Raw genomic sequence first — 17,759 nt, 5'->3', positions numbered from 1 at the left:
TGTGTGTTGAAACACCACAGAGTAGGGTGGCCTAAGTTCTGTATACGCTGAATAATCTTTTGATACTGACAAATTCCTAAAACCCTGTTATTTTAAATAATTTTTTGTCCTTGCAGTGCTCTAGTGACATCCAGTTGCCCAAGCCTAAGATATTGGTACAGGACCTCATTACCAGCAAGTGGGAAGGTCCTTGGAACCTTGTCACTTGGGGGTGCGGGTATGCTTTTATTTCTACAGATGCTGGAATTCGATGGGTACACCTGCCCTGTGTGTGTGCCCTACTCTACCCTCTGCTCTGGATCACAAGCAACGCCTCCCTGATGGTCCCTCAGGTGACACCATGGAACAGTAACAATGTTTGGGTATTCTTGTTCCATGCATCAAATCAGATGTGATTTTGTGCATCTATGGCACAACCAGAACCACCTTTTCGCACCTGCTTAGTGGGGATACCTTTGAATGGCACATAAAGTACACAAATAACACAAGATGTTGTTAAACTGAGACATCTCTCACAGGGGTATTGTGATACCACAACCTGCTGTATGGAACTATGGGATCTCTGGGATGTCAATTTTCCTGTTGCGTCACTTAAACCCCAAGAGTTAGACATTTTAGGGACATTATCAGCAGGATGTGTATTTTTTAATTATACACCAGGACATGATATGCAAGACCAAATTGGAACAGGAAAGCAAAATGTTACCCCTGACAGTTTCTGAATTAAATAAAGTGGCTTGCTTTGTAGCAAAAAGGGTAAATGAAATTTCCTCAATTTTGAGTGCTTTGGCTATAGGTGTAGATATCGTGTGGCATGCTACCTTGCAAAATCGTGCTGCTACTGATCTTCTTTTGTTAGCTCATGGACATGGCTGTGAAGAGTTTGATGGCATGTGTTGTATGGAAAATTTTATGGGATAGATCACTGGCTGGAAGGGTTAGGTTTATCAAGCTGGTTGAAGATCCTCATTCAAATTTGGATTATATTTTTTTGTATTATCATAATTATTTTGCTCATTGTGCCGTGTTTGTTATCCTGTCTGCAAAGGGCCCTGCAGAGGATGATAAAGACCACCATTGTAGTCAAAAAACAAAAAAGGGGAACTGTGATGTCTAACAGCTGGTCTGAAGGCCTCACAGACACAAGTAACCCTGACCTTGACTTGATCAGCCTGTACTCGTGAGAAAAGGAAGTAAACATCTTTAAGGAAGAAAGCACTGAAAAGAGGAAGGATTTAACTGCAAGGAACAGATGCTAGCCAATCGGGGGAGGGGGGAAGTGAGTGAGCCATGTGTGGTCTGGGGGATTTAAATGGTGTTGGAGTTTAAGATTCTTTCCTTTTTTTCTTTCTCTCAAAGAATTTTCCCCCATATGTGTTGCTAGGAGAAAATAACGACTGGGTACTTAAGAGAGATAAAAGAAGGGGCCACAGCTTGGGAGAGGAGTCCAACTGGCTACTCCCTCTTTTTACCTGGGGGTTTCTCTGGGAAGGGCAGAGATACTGCAAGAATTGGGCTGGAAAAAGAAGAGGCTGGGGCAACTGCTAGCTCTTGCGCGCTCAGCATTTAGAGGGGAAGGAGGCTGCAGTCACTGTGGGAAGAATTGACCACCCCTGCAGGGTTCTGTCTTCTGCTGCCTTCTACTGTGAGTAGAGCTCTGCTCATAAGAGTGGCTGTTGCACTGGGACCTTATTAACACCCTACCTCACTAAAAAAGGACTTTCACCATCTGTTCGGGTGTCTCAGGGGAAAACCCCGGGTTCCTGACCCCTTTCCCCTCCCAGGGAGCCTTTCCCTTGCCCTGCTCAGTTGATGGGCTGCCCCTGTCCCGCCCCCGCTGTTTTTTTGCCACTGCTCCGAGGTTTCTTTGCTACACTGTAACTTGCATCCCCTACCCTGACAGGACGCCCCATGGTTTCAACTACAGCTGCCGAGTTTCTGATACATCTCACCTACCACTCCGGGACTTTGCTCAGCCCTGCCTTCTGAGCTTGCTACTCCGAGGTTCCTACTACATATCTTTTTGCTATCCAGAGGGGGCGCCAGGATCAGTTTCCCCTGTGAATCAGTAAAGAAAGCCTTTTCTCCATCCATTTCTGCGAGCTGCGTCTGCCATTACTGCGTAGAGGGAGCCAGCTGAAATCCACGCCACATTGCCCCCTGCAGGTGCGGGGGAATTATCGCACCCACCCTGCCCGACTAGGAGCCAACAGCATCCCTGCCAGGTGTGACTGTAACTACACCTAAGGGGAAGGGGCCTGCAGTCAAGAAGGCTTCTACTGGGTTTCCATTTTTGTTTGTTGTCACTGCCACTGTTTGTTTGCCTTGTTATACATACTAGGAAAGAACTGTAACTACTTTTCCCATATTTTTGCCTGAAAGCCCCTTGATTTCAAAAATTATAACAATTTGTAGGGAAGAGGGTCATATTTTCCATTCCAAGGGAGGCTCCTGCCTTCCTTAGCAGATACCTATCTTTCAAACCAAGACAGGTGGGAACACTAAACTGGGAAATACCATTCCTAAACCTTGACAGCCTTATTTGGCACCCAGTGTGGGGCACAAAGTTGAGATAACAGATCTGCCAAGAGCATGTTGGAAACAAATTTGATCTAAACATTTGTAATAGGTATGGAGCCACTGGTTACAATGTTGCTTCCTCTGTGTCCTGGGGTGACTTAATGATGTTTGTATCCCCAGTCATCTATTCTGTTTATGCTGGATGTTAAGTTCTACACCTTTAAGACTGGTTTCGAGAGCAAAGGGGGGGAAAGAAGAAGCGTGCAGTTTGTTTGCAGAAACGGCACTCGCTGCCCCGCATGCTTCTCAGGACTGTGTTGTCTGCAGCACGGACAGACAGCAGGACAGAGCTCTCCTTTGCATTCAGTTAGTTTTTAACTAGCTGAAGCAGAGAAGTTCCTCAGACTGTTTTTTCCTTATTCTCTTGGATCTGTTCAAACGTGCTCTGGACTGAAAACCCAGACAAACACCGGGAGCTCACACCTGTGTCCCACCAGGACCTGGGCCTTGGCACTTTCCAGCGCTGGAGGGACTGATAAGAGACTGAGCAAGCTGAGCTATACCCCACGAAAAGGACTTTCTGCATTTGCCATCTCTTCAAACAGCGAGAGGTTTCATTGTTAAATATTATTAATTTTTTAATGCTTGTAGATACTTTGCTTGTTAAATAAACAGTTTTTTCCACTTTTCTCCAAGGAAATTTTTTCCCAAACCAGTTGGGGGAGGGGCCGCTTGAATTTGTTTTCCGGAGGAAGCCCATTCACAGGTTTTCTCCCAAATTTGCCCTAAACCAGGACACTGTTCACATGGTTGTGGTGCCTAACCCTGTATATACTCCCATATATGGACTATGTGCTCCTTGTGTTGCTCTTCAGAGCAGGGAGAAGGATCAGGATTGCTTTGTTGCTGTACTGTGGGATATCATTTAGGACATAACATCAAGGGCAATGAGGATCATTTTGGGATATATATTTAGTGTTGCACGCCTGACCCAGCTTTGAAGGTGCTACCTATGGGAATTCATTAATAACCGTAACTAGTCTTTAGGGATACAGGGAAGGATGATTTCCCCCAGCTTTTACCCCCTTTTCTCATTCATGTTTGTTACAACAGATTTGAGATATTTAAATTTCTTTGGGATGTTAAAGAAAGCATGTTCTTGTTGCTATGTCTACTCAGTACAAGTGATGCCTTAAGATTTTAGCCTTTGTATTTTTCAAATCTTATACTGCATTACTCCATAACTGCAAATTCCATATAAAGTGTTAGTTAACTGTCTTCACATTTTGGTCAGACAAAACAATCCCTCTAAGCCTGAGATTCAAGGACACTCTACAGCCTCAGGCCCCAAAAAGTATAAACAAAATTAATTTTGGGGAAGCAAACTGGGGGTATGTGACTTCATTATCTGAAGCTGTAATTGGAGGATTAACCCCTGATATGTAAATGGACCAAAATTATATCTGTCTGAAAACCTCATGACCGTCATCCATCTTGAGTGTATCACCTCTTGGAGGCTTTGACTGCCCAAGGTGTACCTATTGAAGGCCTTAAATAAATACCTCCTCCTGTTTACTTAATCTTGTCTAGCCTCTGTTCTAGGTAGCCACTCCAAGGCATCACCAGCCACACCATATTTAGAGCGATGAAAGAGATTTTTAGGAAGGTCATTCAGAGATCTTCGCCAAGGGTGGGATAGTAATGAGTGGCATGGAATGTGGCAGAAAATGGGCCAGTATTTGGAGGACTTCTCTCCTCCAATGGCTTGGATGGTTATCTCTGAACAACCAGAGAACCCTGTTAGACTGGAAGAACATTTGAAAGGAAAATGCTCTGGTGACTCCAGAGGGGCACAAATTACTTCATTTTGCTGGGCCCTGGCTGCTATTTATCAGACACTGCTCATTACTAGACAGCACCCTCAGAGGGAGGAGGAGAAAAGCAGAGCAACTAGCACTGTGGCCACTCAAACTGCAGCTGAACCAGAGGAACAACCAGTGCTGGTAGCAGTTGCCCCTATACAAAAGAAAAAAATCCAAGACCAAATCAGGTCACTTAGTGAGGGATGAAGAGGAAGTAGGGTCCTCACAAGAGTAAAAGGCATGGCCAGAGATAGTCATTTGATCCCTATCCCTGGGTGAGCTGCGAGATATGTGAAAAGATTTCAGCTGCCAATAGGGTGAGCCCATGGTGACCTGACTATTCCAATGCTGGGATATCATGACACAAGATATGGAACTAGATGGTAGTGAAGCCATGCAGCTGGGATCCCTGTCTTGGGATATGGGCATTAACCAGGGGATTGGGAAAAAGACAGAAACTTTCAGCCTCTGGAGACTACTTCTGTCAAGCATGAGGGAAAGGTATCTTTGCACAGATGATCTATCAGTGCACCGAGACAAGTAGAACACCATGGAGCAAGGTATCCAGTACCTGAGAGAATTAGCTGCACTGGAGGTACTCTATAAGGATTCAAGTAATGAGCAGTCCCCCATAGATCCAGATGAAGTCTAGGGCACACAACCCACATAGCAGAAGTTTCTATGGAGCATGCCATCGTCGTACACCAACTCATTGGTGGAGTTAGTGGTGGATAATTTGGTTGCTCAACTGGTAATTTGAGGAAAGTCTCTCTTCCTCCCTGTGGGCCTGCATCTCAGCCACAGAAAGACTGTCCAAGGACTTCCAGCAATTTAAAGAGGAAATTACCTGTGCCCTGCCAGCACAGGCCAGAGTCCCTGCTATTAAGAGCAAGCATGCCCCTGCTCAAGAGAGAGAGAGAACACACCATGAAGTAGGTAACCTGTGTTTTTACCTGCATGACCATGGAGAGGACATGAGGAAGTGGGATGGAAAATCCACCTCTGCCCTAGGAGCCATGGGTATGTGAGTTGAGAGGAAGAACAACCAGCATGAGAAATTCTTCAAGGACAAATGCTGCTCCAGTTTCCAGTGGGCAGGTCCTCAGACAGAATGGAAGGTGCTGATGTTACTTCCAATCCTCTTGAAGGGACCTGCAGTTCATCATATTTACAACGAGTGAGCAACAAGTACCACGACCAGAACTAGAGGGGCCAGCCAGGTGTAGGAAAGGGACAGTTGGATCTATTGGACTGTATGGATCTGATGGCCTGGCACATCAGATCCACAGGAGTACAAGGCTTTTGTGCACTGGTGTAAATTATGTACCCTGATGCCATCAAGATATAGTGGGGCAGAATCCATCTGTTTCTGGGGTGACAGGAGAATCCCAACAGCTGACTGTACTGGAAGCTGAACTGAGCCTTGCTGGGAACAGATGGCAAAAACACTCCATCCTTGGCATAGATTACCTCAGGAAAGGGTATTTTAAGGGCCCAAAAGGGCACTGTTGGGCTTTTGGGATAGCTGCTGTGGAGACAAGAGGAAATTAGGCTGCTGAATACCTTGCCTGAACTCTCAGACGATCAAAGAATAACAGGTACTGATCATTTGTAATACATTGATGACATCATCATATGGGGCAACAGAGCAGAGGATGTTTTTGAGAAAGGGAAGAAGATAATCCAAACCCTTGTGAAGGCTGTTTTTGCCATAAAACAAAATTAGGTCAAGGGATCTGCCCAGGAAGTAAAATAGCAAGATGCAACAGTAAAATGGACTGGTAAAAAACACACTGAAAGCAATAGGTGGTGGGACCTTCAGACACTAGGATCTATATTTAGTAAAGGTCACCTGGTTAGTTAACACTAAAGGCTCTACCAATTGAGCTGGCCCTACCCAATCAAAACATCCACGTGCATATGAGGAATATGTTAGGGAAGAGTTTGGATTAGTCCTGCCTCAAGGAAAGGTAAACCCATTAATGGGATTTTTTTTGCTGAAGGACTTGAGTTCACTTGGTGGGTAATGTAGAGGGATGGGGAAACATGATGTGTGTCTCAAGGGGATTTGATTTTTGAGTGAGAACAGCCTGTAATGTTGAATTGTATAATATTGGTTGCTGAATGACACTGCCACTGTGTGGGAAATGGAAAAATAGAAACTTCCACAGATGCTGATGGGTTCAATCTGCAGCCTTGGAAAGAGCTTGGGTTAACGTAATGATAAAGGTACACAGACATTAAGTAGAAAAATTATAAACTTATGTTCCTATAATTGTAAGTAAGAATATTCCTTGAGTAGATAAGAAATTATATTAGGTAAAATTGTGAGAAGTTTAAGCTATAATAATGTGACTTATAGGATAGGCTAAGGATCTAGAAGCCATAATAGAGGTATGTGTGGGTACGTGACCTATCAGTTTATTGGCTAAAAGACAGACACAGTGCGGCAGAATTAAGCAAAGGTGATAGGTTATTAAGTAGAAACAAGTTTCATGTTAACTGTCTATTGGACCAAAATGTTATATATTGCTGTGTGAAGAAGAAACCCGTGGCTACCTTGAGCTATGGCTGACTTGTTGCTTCTCTCCAAATCTCATGCCTTCGAGACTGATATCTTATCTGGTTTACTTGAGCAATAAATCATCTTAAATAGCATGGTGGTCCCATCCCTCATTTTTCATCTCAACACCACTCTATGTCATAACTCCCATGGACAATGAGAATGGACTGCTCCAGATACACGAGTCATGAGCTCCTGATGCAGCAACCAGCTGATAGCACACCAGTCCTCATTCCCTGGAAGACATCTAGGACAGATAAAACTCACATTCATGGACTAAATTAACTGAACAGACATCTTGTAAGGACAGCCATTGTCTAAAGGAATGATACCCATGCTTGTGTGTATATATATACATATATAAATATATGTATTTGGAAGTTGCAGGATCTGGACATGGCATAGATGGTATAGAATAAGGGGCAGATAATGTCCTAGTTCCAGCCAGGACAAAGTTAATTTCTGCAGCAGCCAGGAGGGGCATAGCCAAGATCTTGAGGTTATTAGATACCACCTCATGCCATGTACCGGAGGGATGGAGGGCAGTGGTGTTTTTCTCTCTATTAGTATTGCTGTTGTTACTGTTCATTTTCTTATTTTATTGCTGTTTCTAGTAAATTGTTCATTTCACAACCCATGATCTTTTTGTGCCTCCAATTCTCCTCTCCATCCCACCACAGGAGGAAGGAGCAAGCAGTGCATGGTCTGAGAGATTTCAGTGGGAACAATAAATTGGGGAATGCCATTCCTAAATGACAACTGCTCTTTCAAAAAAGTGACAATTCTCTACAGAGGACTTGTTAACATGACTAGTTGGCTCAAGAGACAGCTATTTGACACTTACTGTTCAAATTCAATAGATAATGGTAATGTTTCTTCTACTGTATAAATCTAAGTTTTTAACAAAAGTTGAGCTTCATTGACTTTTCTGCTTAGCATTTTGAATAACTTATGGTCACAAAAAAACCCAAACAAACCACATGAGAGATTAGGCAGAGATATCACTGAAGTAGCTATATCATTAGGAACTGACAAAGCCTTCATCAAATATTTGTGTATGGGCATTTTTTACCACATTAATGACAAATTAGAAGGGATTTAGATAATAGCTACAAGACACTGGAAAAGGTACAAAAGAAGCCTTAACCTCTCAAGCTTAACCCATCACTGAAAGGCATTCAGCTATGGTGGCACAAGTATTGGCAGAGTTAATATTCTGCAAGAGAAGTAATTGGGAGCACGGAGATGAAATTCAGTTTTCATCAATACAATATAACACACCCATTCTCTTAATAAAGGTGAGTGCTTTCACAGATAGTTATTCTAGCCAAGATCAGCAAACATTTACACACCAGTGTAGTTTATACCCATGAATTAGAGGGTTATAGAAGCAGACTTGATGCAAGACCAAATGCATATTCACAGAATGCATTTTAAGTCAAAGCTACTCCATTGCATGGTTTTTGTTTTGACAAGGCCAAAGAGGGTGCTGCAAAAGAGATTATTATTCATAGCCTTTTCCTAGGTCTGACAGCAAAAGGTTTATATCTGTAAAGATGCCTAAGGATTAATTTAAAACCAAACATTTTTGCACAATGTCTATCATACAAGAATTGACCCAAGTGGCACAATTAACTAAACATCGGTCCTTACACTGTTCCAATACTCTGGCAAAGAGTTTTGCATCTTAACACCTCCAAATATTTTGCTACAATAAATATGAAAACATATGCCTTAAATACTTTAACTAGGATACATAACTTGGGGAAGAGTCACATAGCTATTGCAAACAAGTCCCTACTGCTATCAACTTAAGTTTCTTCTCCCAAGCAAAAGCCCTGTACCCAAATTTCTCAATTACTTGTATAATTTTAAGAAAACAAAAAGCCCAATGGAAACTCAACATGTCATGTTTTAGTACTAAGACCTTAAGGAGTAAAACAGCCTGCTTGCCAGGCAGCCTTCTCTGGGATTAACAAATACTACAGTATCTGAAAGTGTCACCCACTTAAAACAGCCCTTTTACATTCCCCTTGTTTTCCATGTGATGGCCTCAATTCAAAAATCCCAAACATCCAGAAAGTCTGAAGGTGTTGGGGGTCAGGTGTCTTTTTTTTAGTTCTGGCTTGCCTGTGGAATTTTTACCCATTAGTTGCGGGGGAAAACCTAACTGCGGGTACTTGGTAAGTGCTTGAGAAAAGACCAGTTCGGCCGGGCCCAGGGGGGGAAGGGGGCAGGAAAAAGGGGAGGGTGGGGACAATTTGGCCGGCTTCTTCAACTTCGGAGAAGAACACTTTAGGCGCAGAGCTGTTGCGGTGGGGAGAAGGGAATCTCGCCATCACCCAGACGGAGCTGCTGCTTCTTCTTCCCTCTTCGTTGGTGGCCTCGCACCCCCTGTCCTGCCGGGACGTGTGGCCGTGCCAGGCACCGCCGCGGAACTGCTGATACACCTCATCCACCGGCCCAGGATCTCTGCTCATTCCTGCTGTTCCAGCTAAGTGTTCCTCAGAGCCCTGCAGGAGCACCGGGACTGCCCGCCCGAGGGGGTTTGTGAAGCAAAGCCTCTCCTCCATCCCTTCCCGTCTCAGCTGAGAAGGCTGTCACGGGGTCCCTGGTTCTGTTTTCTTGCTAATGCTGTAGTTATTGTTGTTTGTTTGCCTTGTTATAAATATTAGTAAAGAACTGTTATTCCTATCCCCAGATCTCTGCCTGAGAGCCCCTCGATTTCAGGATTATCATAATTCGGAGGGAGGGGGTCTACATTCTTTCATTCCAAGGGAGGCTCCTGCCCTCCCTAGCAGACACCTATCTCCCAAAACCGAGACAGGTCACATTTCTTCAAGTCAAGCAAGATTCCAAAATATCATACATGCATCCCAATTCAGTAGCTTTATCATTTTTTCTCCTATTTGTAGGCCACTTAGGGCAGATATTTACACATTTAAAATATTTCAGAAAATGTAGAGATAGGCAATCAATTTGGCTCATCTTGGCTACTAGTGCTTTGAGGGAAGGTACACAGTGCCAAATTACTATTAAACTGATCTGGTGAGATGAGACATTCTTATTCAATCACTACCACAACAGTTTAGTAATTGCAATTCTTCTAACTCAAAATGCTGGATAAAACACTAAAGTTTTAAAAAATGAAGTAGCACTCTGGAAACAGGAAGCTAATTTTGTGTACATGCATGTATATGCACACATCTGATGACATGCAGCCCAAATTATAAGAGGACATGCTATATTATGTGTCACATGATCTCTAGTCCAGCCACACTGCAGTCCATCTGTAACTGCTACATTTCCAACTAACTCAGTTACGCTTCAGTTCAAGATAATATCTCCGCTGTTTAGCCTATACTACACATTACTATGACTATTTGATGATGGCCATAAACTACACAGCCAAGTTGGATGTCAATGAACAGAAGAAAAGTTCTGCAAGCATTTTTCCTAGCATTTCCTACCCTCTAGATATAAAATTGGCATCATGAATTACAACTAAAGTGTTATAACACTCAGTGTGAATATATCACTATGTAAAATAACAGGCAGTGTGAACATGACTTCAGAAACAGCAAGGTAAAAACATGTTTGAGCTTTTGAGAAGTTACAGATGTGGTCCCACACTCAGACACTGGCAGAACATCACTGCAGTAGCAGAGATCTTAAGGATTTACCAGGCAAACAAAATATTAAGAACACCCTTCTAACACTACAGAGTCAAAAGCTTCCATTAATTTCCATAATATAAACCAGATCTTATGCACATGCTTTTAGTTACCTCTTGAAAAGAGGGTTCTTGCAAGAAATCTCAAGAGGCACAATTCTTCACATTGCTATCCAAGAAAAAGTCATGTTTCATTTTACCTTATCCAAGGATCACTCTGTGCAGACTCATGGAAATAGAGCCAAACAATAAATTATGCAAACTGACAGTGCTCAAACTTTCCAAATGGAAAGTTTTCTATTTTTATCCTCATGGCAGAGGCAGGGTCTCCTCTTGCCATACAACAGGACCTAAGTGCACGCAATCTTCTATTCTCAGGCAGTATTAGAAGTGGAAACCATTCTCTGTGTTTCTTAACATATGCAATATCCCTCCTTGGATCAGAGGAGTCCTAGGGGAAGGGCTGGAACCTGGCTACCATCATTACCTTGCCTGTTGCCTCCTGAAGCCAGGCAAATGTCCAAAAGAGTCTATAGTCTAAGGGGTTCTGTGGGTCCCACAGACCCAACCATCCAAAAACCTACGTGCAACAGCAGAGTGAGGGTCAATCAGGTATTCCCAAGGCCTGAGAGTTAGAGATCATAAAGTATGCTTATGATCCATGAACCAACATCAGATGTTTCTTGCCTTCCCGCCTACAGACAGCTTCATATCTCTTTCACTTTGGAGATAGCCAACAATAGGTGATCCTATCCTATCCTACAGATAGGTGGTTTGCTTACTAGCATCAACAATACCTAAAGAAAACAAAAATAGAAGCTTAATTACACTGAGAGAGAAGCTTTGTAGCACCTTGCAATGCAGAGGCCTGCAGAAGGCAGCTTTTATGCTCAGAGTATCTGTTGAGGGTTAGGTGGGAATTTTTACCCATTATGTGCTGGGAAACCTAACTACCGGTACTTAAGGGTGCTCACAAAGGACAAAGAGTAGCCGGGCCCAGGGTGGCGGGGAAGGGGGCAGAAAAAAGAGTGGGGACAGTTTTTAGCTGGCTTTTTCCTCGGCTTCGGGGAAGAAGGACGTTCGTGCGCTGGGTCGCGGAGCTGCTTCTTCTCCTTCTCCCCTCTTGGTTGGTGGCCTCGCACCCCCTGTCCTGCCAGGCATCGCCGTGGAGCTGCTGATACACCTCATCCACCAGCCCAGGATCTCAGCTCATCCCTGCTGTTCCAGCTGACTGTTTCCTCGGAGCCCTGCAGGAGCATCGGGACTGACTGCCCGAGGGGGTTTGTGAAAACAAAGCCTCTCCTCCATCCCGTCTCAGCCGAGAAAGCTGTCCCGGGGTCCCTGGTTCTGTTTTCTTGTTATTGCTGTAGTTATTGTTTGTTTGTTTACCTGGTTATACTAGTAAAGAACTGTTATTCCTATCCCCAGATCTCTGCCTGAAAGCCCCTTGATTTCAAAATTATAATAATTCGGAGAGAAGGGGTCTACATTCTTTCATCCCAAGGGAGGCTCCTGCTCTCCCTAGCAGACACCTGTCTTCTAGAACCAAGACAGTATCACACATTTGTTCCTTGGCACCAAGAAATCTTTTTTTGAAGCTGTGTTCTACCAGTTACAACTTCTACTTGCTTAATTTTAAGCTCTATAGAAAGCATCCTATAAGACCAAAACTTTTAAATATGGTGTTCATACTTGTCATCAGTTATCTGTAAGTTCCATATCATTCACTGCTCTGAAAAAAAAATTATTCTCACATATTTCAAGTTGCTTTGAAATCAAAACAAATCACTTGGAAGAAACTGAGATCCAACAATACAGAACTCTAAACAGCACACAGTTAACAAGTTATAAAAAGTAGGGAAAGCAATGCTTTAACAAGTATTTAGCCCCCAAATTACTTGAAAAAACTAAGCACGCTTGGGTTCCTCCCTCCCCCATTTGTTTTAAGATTTGCTCCTTCATATAGCAAAAATACCTTATGAAATAAATTGTCCTAAGAACTACCAAACTCTAACAGTGCAGTTCATTCTTCTTGTTTCCTTGACACAGCAAACTTGGTCAAACTGTGCTTCTGGGCAGCACTACACATCTAATAATGAAGTTTCTATTCATATAATGTCTCACTTGCACCTTCCCTGAAATATTGGCTTCCAGCACAAGAATGGGAGGTCACCACTGTATGAAATAACTCCCTTGAGGGTGGTGATCTGGAACCTGAGCAAAGGGTTGCCCAAAACATTATTCCCAGTCATAATGAATAGCTACATAAAGTCACTAGATAAGGAAAAGATTAACAGGGATAAGGACAGTCATTCAGAAACATCTGGGCTTGTGACAACCTTCACTGCAGATGTACACTTTTAGCTGATTGCATGAGGGGGGCTTGCAGTTCAGGACTGCTCCTATCCCTCACTGATATAAGCTGCTCTCCACAAAGTGGTTGCTTCTGAAGACTGCTGCCCTTTCCATCTAGCTAGGAGGTCCTAAACTATGAAGTACTGCAGTAAACCTGAGCATGCTATATTAGTTTATAAAATATGCTTAGATGCCATGCTTGAATTTTTAACAAGTCCACAACCTTTATTGTAGACAGCATTAAGATACTGATAATCTACCATTTAAACATTCAGGGGGACAGGTTTTCTGCTTCAATTTATCAAATACTGGTTACAGGATTAGCAACTGAAAGCAGAATCTGTTGACATGATGAAACAGCTTTTAACAACAGTAGCTCCTGGCAAAAAGGTACAAAGAGAACACTTCCCTCATTTCAGTTTATTCAGCTAGTTCAACAACCCAGAGATAAAGGTCATATTTATTCAAGAAAAAACAACCTGTCAAAAGGTCCAAGTGTTTCACAAGTACAAATCAAGCATTTGTATTCCCAACCAACTAGCACTAACACTTTAAGGTCACAATAAACACAGGCTTTTCTCAAAATATTTATACTTTAGCTTAATTAGAAGCCTTTGTACTTCCCTTCCAGTTCCTACCCTCAAACCACACCTCAAGTGGAAGAAAATTCCCAAACTCTCATTGCCACAAAGTTTAAAAAAAGATTGCATATTTCTAATCCTGCTTACCTAATCTTAGGAAACTAAAAAGACAAAACAAGATGAAGCTAAATATTTCATCAAGTCAAAAAATCTGATAAACAAATCAGATGCTGATCTGAACTAGTGCTCACCTTGCATATACTATGAATATATCATAGAACTCACCCCACAAGATTAATACCCAACTGTGTTTTATTTCTAAATGATTCAGCAAGCCAAGTCTAACGCATCTAAAAGTTTGCCTGAAGGCCCAATAGAAAGTAAGTCAACAACACCACTTCTCAGGACCACAGGACTCCTTCTCCCTAGTGACAGAACAAGGGTCTAAAATTCACTTTTCAGAATCTAAGATGCATAACCAAAGATCAAACATGACTAAAACAAAACCCACCATGTGCAGCTCCTCATGGAGGGAAGGTGAGACAGAAACAACATATGAGAGACTTCAGCCATGATGCCTGAAGAGAATTCCTCTGTTGTAGAAGGGTGAAGGCATTATGAGACCTTCATCTCCCACTCTCAAAATCAGCATCACAGGACTGGTCAGAAGGATTTACAAGAAAGGTAGAACATTTCAATGACATAAAATACCAAAAGAAATATCAAATTCATAATACTGAGGTAAGGGAACTGGTAACCTTGCCTAAAGTCTACACTTGTTAATATACATCCCCAGATTATTTCATAGGTTGTTTTAACTTCTTTCCAAGAACAATTACAAACACATAGTCCTCAAGCAAAAATATTTTGATCCATTGTGATTTCTTTGAAAAAAATGGATGAGTAATGTAAGTGCAGGAAGAGGCTGTCAAACCATTCAGATGTAAAAATGGCCCAATTACCAACCCAAGACTAGAGCAAGTTCCTGAATAAGTAATAATGGAGGCGAGTCTAAGAATATACCTATCACACCTACACGAGCATGTCTACCAACTCATTACAAAAAGCAAGCCTTGTGCCAAAGCCTTCTGTTCCTTCTAAATAATGAAGCCAAACTGAACACAAATCTATTATTCTACATGCTACAAGTTAATTCTGGGTTTGTGGAACAAAGCTCTTAAACCTTGACCCAACATTGTGGTTTAAGCCCAGCTGGAAATAAAGCACCATGCAGCCACTCGCTCACCCCCTCCCATCCCACCATAGTGGAATGGGGAGGAGAATCAAAGTAAAACTTGTAGGTTAAGAACAGTTTAATAATTGAAAAGAAAGTAAAATACAATAGTCATAGTAAATGATGAGAATAATGATAATAAAAAGGGAAAAAACAAGCGATACACAATACAGTTGCTCACCATCCACTGACCAGTGCCAGACACACACACACACACACACACCCGAACCCAGATTGGCCGCCCTTCAGGGTAACTCCCCACAGTTTATATATTGGGCATGACATTCTAAGGTATCGAATATCCCTTTGGCCAGTTCGAGTCACCTGTCCCAGCTGTGCTCCCTCCCAGTTTCTTTTGCGAACCTCCTCACTGGCAGAGCATGAGACAAGGAAGAGTCCTTGACTTAGGATAAACACAACTTTGCAAAAAACTAACACACTGGTGTGTTATTAACACCATTCTCATTCTGAATAAAACACAGCATTGTAACAGCTACTGAGAAGAAATTAACCTAATCCCAGTGGAATCCAGGACACCCAGAGAGGCCAAGATGCATGTCAGCCAAGCAAAGAAATCATCCAAAAAATTATTCCAGTTTGACAGAAATCAAAGGGCATGAAATGAGAGGCACAGGAGCCACTACTAAAACAATAACTCCTGGGAGAAGGGAGCTGAAGGGGACATTATTTTGCTAGAGACCAAGCAGACATCAAGTGCAAAGGAGTCTGCCCGATACAACATATCTTCTGCAGGCACTATGGCTTTTCAATTGCTTCCTTTAAGAAAAAAATATGCAATTCCTCCTCCAACTGTTTTGAGAAATTAAGTCTTCCCCCTTTTCTGGGGCAGCAGTGCCAGATTTCTTGCTTACTGTATTTACAAGAAAATCACAAATGCATTTTTGGATTAACAGGAAGACTCAGAGATAAATGGTTTTAATTTATCTACCTTCACCAATTATGTGTTGCTGTAAACCCTTTGAAGGTTGCCCTCTAGACATTTGGAGAGGAAGAAAAATAAATGAGAGGGGGAAAAAAAATCATGAAAAGCAGTCATAAAGTTTTGAAAAAAAATCTCACAGCTTTTATCTTGAGTTAGTCATCCTACACAGGATGCTTCTACATGACAAACAAAGCTATCAAGGGAAGCCCCTTTGAAATAAATATACGAAGACTAGAGCCAAGGGGACAAACTTAGGGGTGAAAGGGAAGAATTTGCTCTCTGCCATGAGGTACCTGCGTTTCTTCGGGGTTAAACTTGAGAAATAACAGAATAGAGACAGCTATAACACAGCCTCCTCTTCCCAGAGGGCATCCTGAGAGAAGAGGCCCTGCAGGCCCCCAGCCAGCCTGCCCTACACATCGTTCCCCCGCCGCCGGCAGCGGGCGGGGAAGGGCAGCTCGCAGGGCACTATTTAAGGGCGCCGAGCCACCCTGCCTTCCCTCCTTCCGTAGGCCGCGGCCCCCTCCCGCGGAGGGTGGAGGAGCTGACAGTGACCGCAGGCCTGCCGCGGCCCCTCCGAACCCGACAAAGCGGCCCGGCAGGCGGCAAGGGGAGTGGTGCAGGCCTCGGCGGCAGCTCGCCGGGACATCCGCGGCGGCGGGAGGCCCGGTCCGCCAGTGGAGCGGGGAAAAGCCGTACCTTGAAGTAACCACCCTCGTAGAGGGTGTTGGGGGGCCCGAAGATCGCCACCTCCCAGTTGTAGAGGTCGGACTCATCGACCAAGGTGATGCGGAAGCCCTCCACCGGTTCCTCCTGCAGCGATTTCAGCTCCAGCATCAGCGCCTTCTGTGAGCTGCTCATCTGCTGCTGGGCCATGGTGCGGCGCGGCCCCCGCCGCCCAGGCTGCTGCTGCCGCTGCCCCGCCGCCGTCGCGCCGCCCCACAGGCCCCCCGCCCCGCGCTGACAGCCGTCACCACCGCCACTTCCTTTTGTGACGGCGCCCACTCGCAACTGACCTCAGCGCGGCACCGCACCACGCCACGCCCCGCCGCACAGAAAGTCCAGCCCCGCCCCGCCCTTACTGGCGCACTTAAAGGGGCAGCGCTCTTCGCCACACCGTTTGTGCAGTGCGAGGGTGTGTGGTTCCTGGCATTGCATCAGCCCTTACGGGGCAGGTACACATGTCGTGTGAGGCGGAAGAAAAGTTGGGTGGAGAGCTATGAGTGGGATGGAGGGGGCGGTGTTCTGTGGGGGTCACGAGTGGGGCACGGCCAGTCAGTGCTGCTGCATTGATAGAAATTCACGGACAAAAAAAGAGCAGCATTTGTACAAAGGATGGGTTTTGGGGACCGACCTTGCAAGACCCAGGGTCCCCATAAAAATCCTGCAGCAACCCCCAAGCAGCAGTGTGTCAGGAAAATTAATCCACAAACACCAGAGGTTTATGTCCAAAAAGTAGACAGAAGAGTCCCATAACTTTATTCGAATAAAGGGAGAGGCCATGGGGCATTTCCCCTGGGGTCTCTCAAATTTTTAGGGGATGCAGCCTCCTTTTGTTCCTAATTTTCTGGCCGCATTTCCCTCTTTCCCCATTGGCTAAGGCAGTTGAGAGGTACAGACTTCCCAAAACGCCTAAGACTCCTCCTAATGTGGTTCTAGCAGGATTAATTTAAATAACTAATAGGCTGTGCTGAGTGCTAAACTAATTGTCATGTCCCCCAAAGTGTAAGAGTTATTTGAAGGAAATCTCTGTTGTCTGTGGGCTTGCAGTCAAATAAAATTGGAGGTGAATAAAAGTGAAAATCACGTAATGCCTTAATATAAATCTGTGGCATTGGATTACATGGAGTCCAGGGATGAAATGGTAAAAGACCCTGAGATGCTGCTATATAGAGAGGGATTGAGGAGTGTTTACTTTAGAGATTGCCGCCCTGGAGTGAGCTCAGATTTACAGAAAGTTGCTTAATTCTGCTCTCACATCCTCAGCCTGGGGGCTGGAGGGCTGGATCACAAACACTTGCATGGCCA

The 17,759-nt window shown here is 43.9% G+C and overlaps 1 protein-coding gene across 1 annotated transcript in view; it reads right to left on the bottom strand.

Moving 5' to 3' along the window:
* LOC131592134 (ubiquitin-conjugating enzyme E2 R2) overlaps window positions 1–16,742 on the bottom strand; it is a 225,092-nt gene extending 208,350 nt beyond the window's left edge. The window contains exon 1 of the mRNA XM_058863431.1: window positions 16,431–16,742. Within this exon, the coding sequence (XP_058719414.1) occupies window positions 16,431–16,607 (177 nt within the window). The 5' untranslated portion in view covers window positions 16,608–16,742. The remainder of the gene's footprint in view (window positions 1–16,430) is intronic.
* Window positions 16,743–17,759: the final 1,017 nt, after the last annotated feature.

This window comes from Poecile atricapillus, chromosome W (genome assembly GCF_030490865.1).
Source record: "Poecile atricapillus isolate bPoeAtr1 chromosome W, bPoeAtr1.hap1, whole genome shotgun sequence".
NCBI classification, from domain to species: Eukaryota; Metazoa; Chordata; class Aves; order Passeriformes; family Paridae; genus Poecile; species Poecile atricapillus.
Note: the sequence above shows the minus strand (reverse complement) of the source record. Positions and strands in the feature narration are given on the sequence as shown.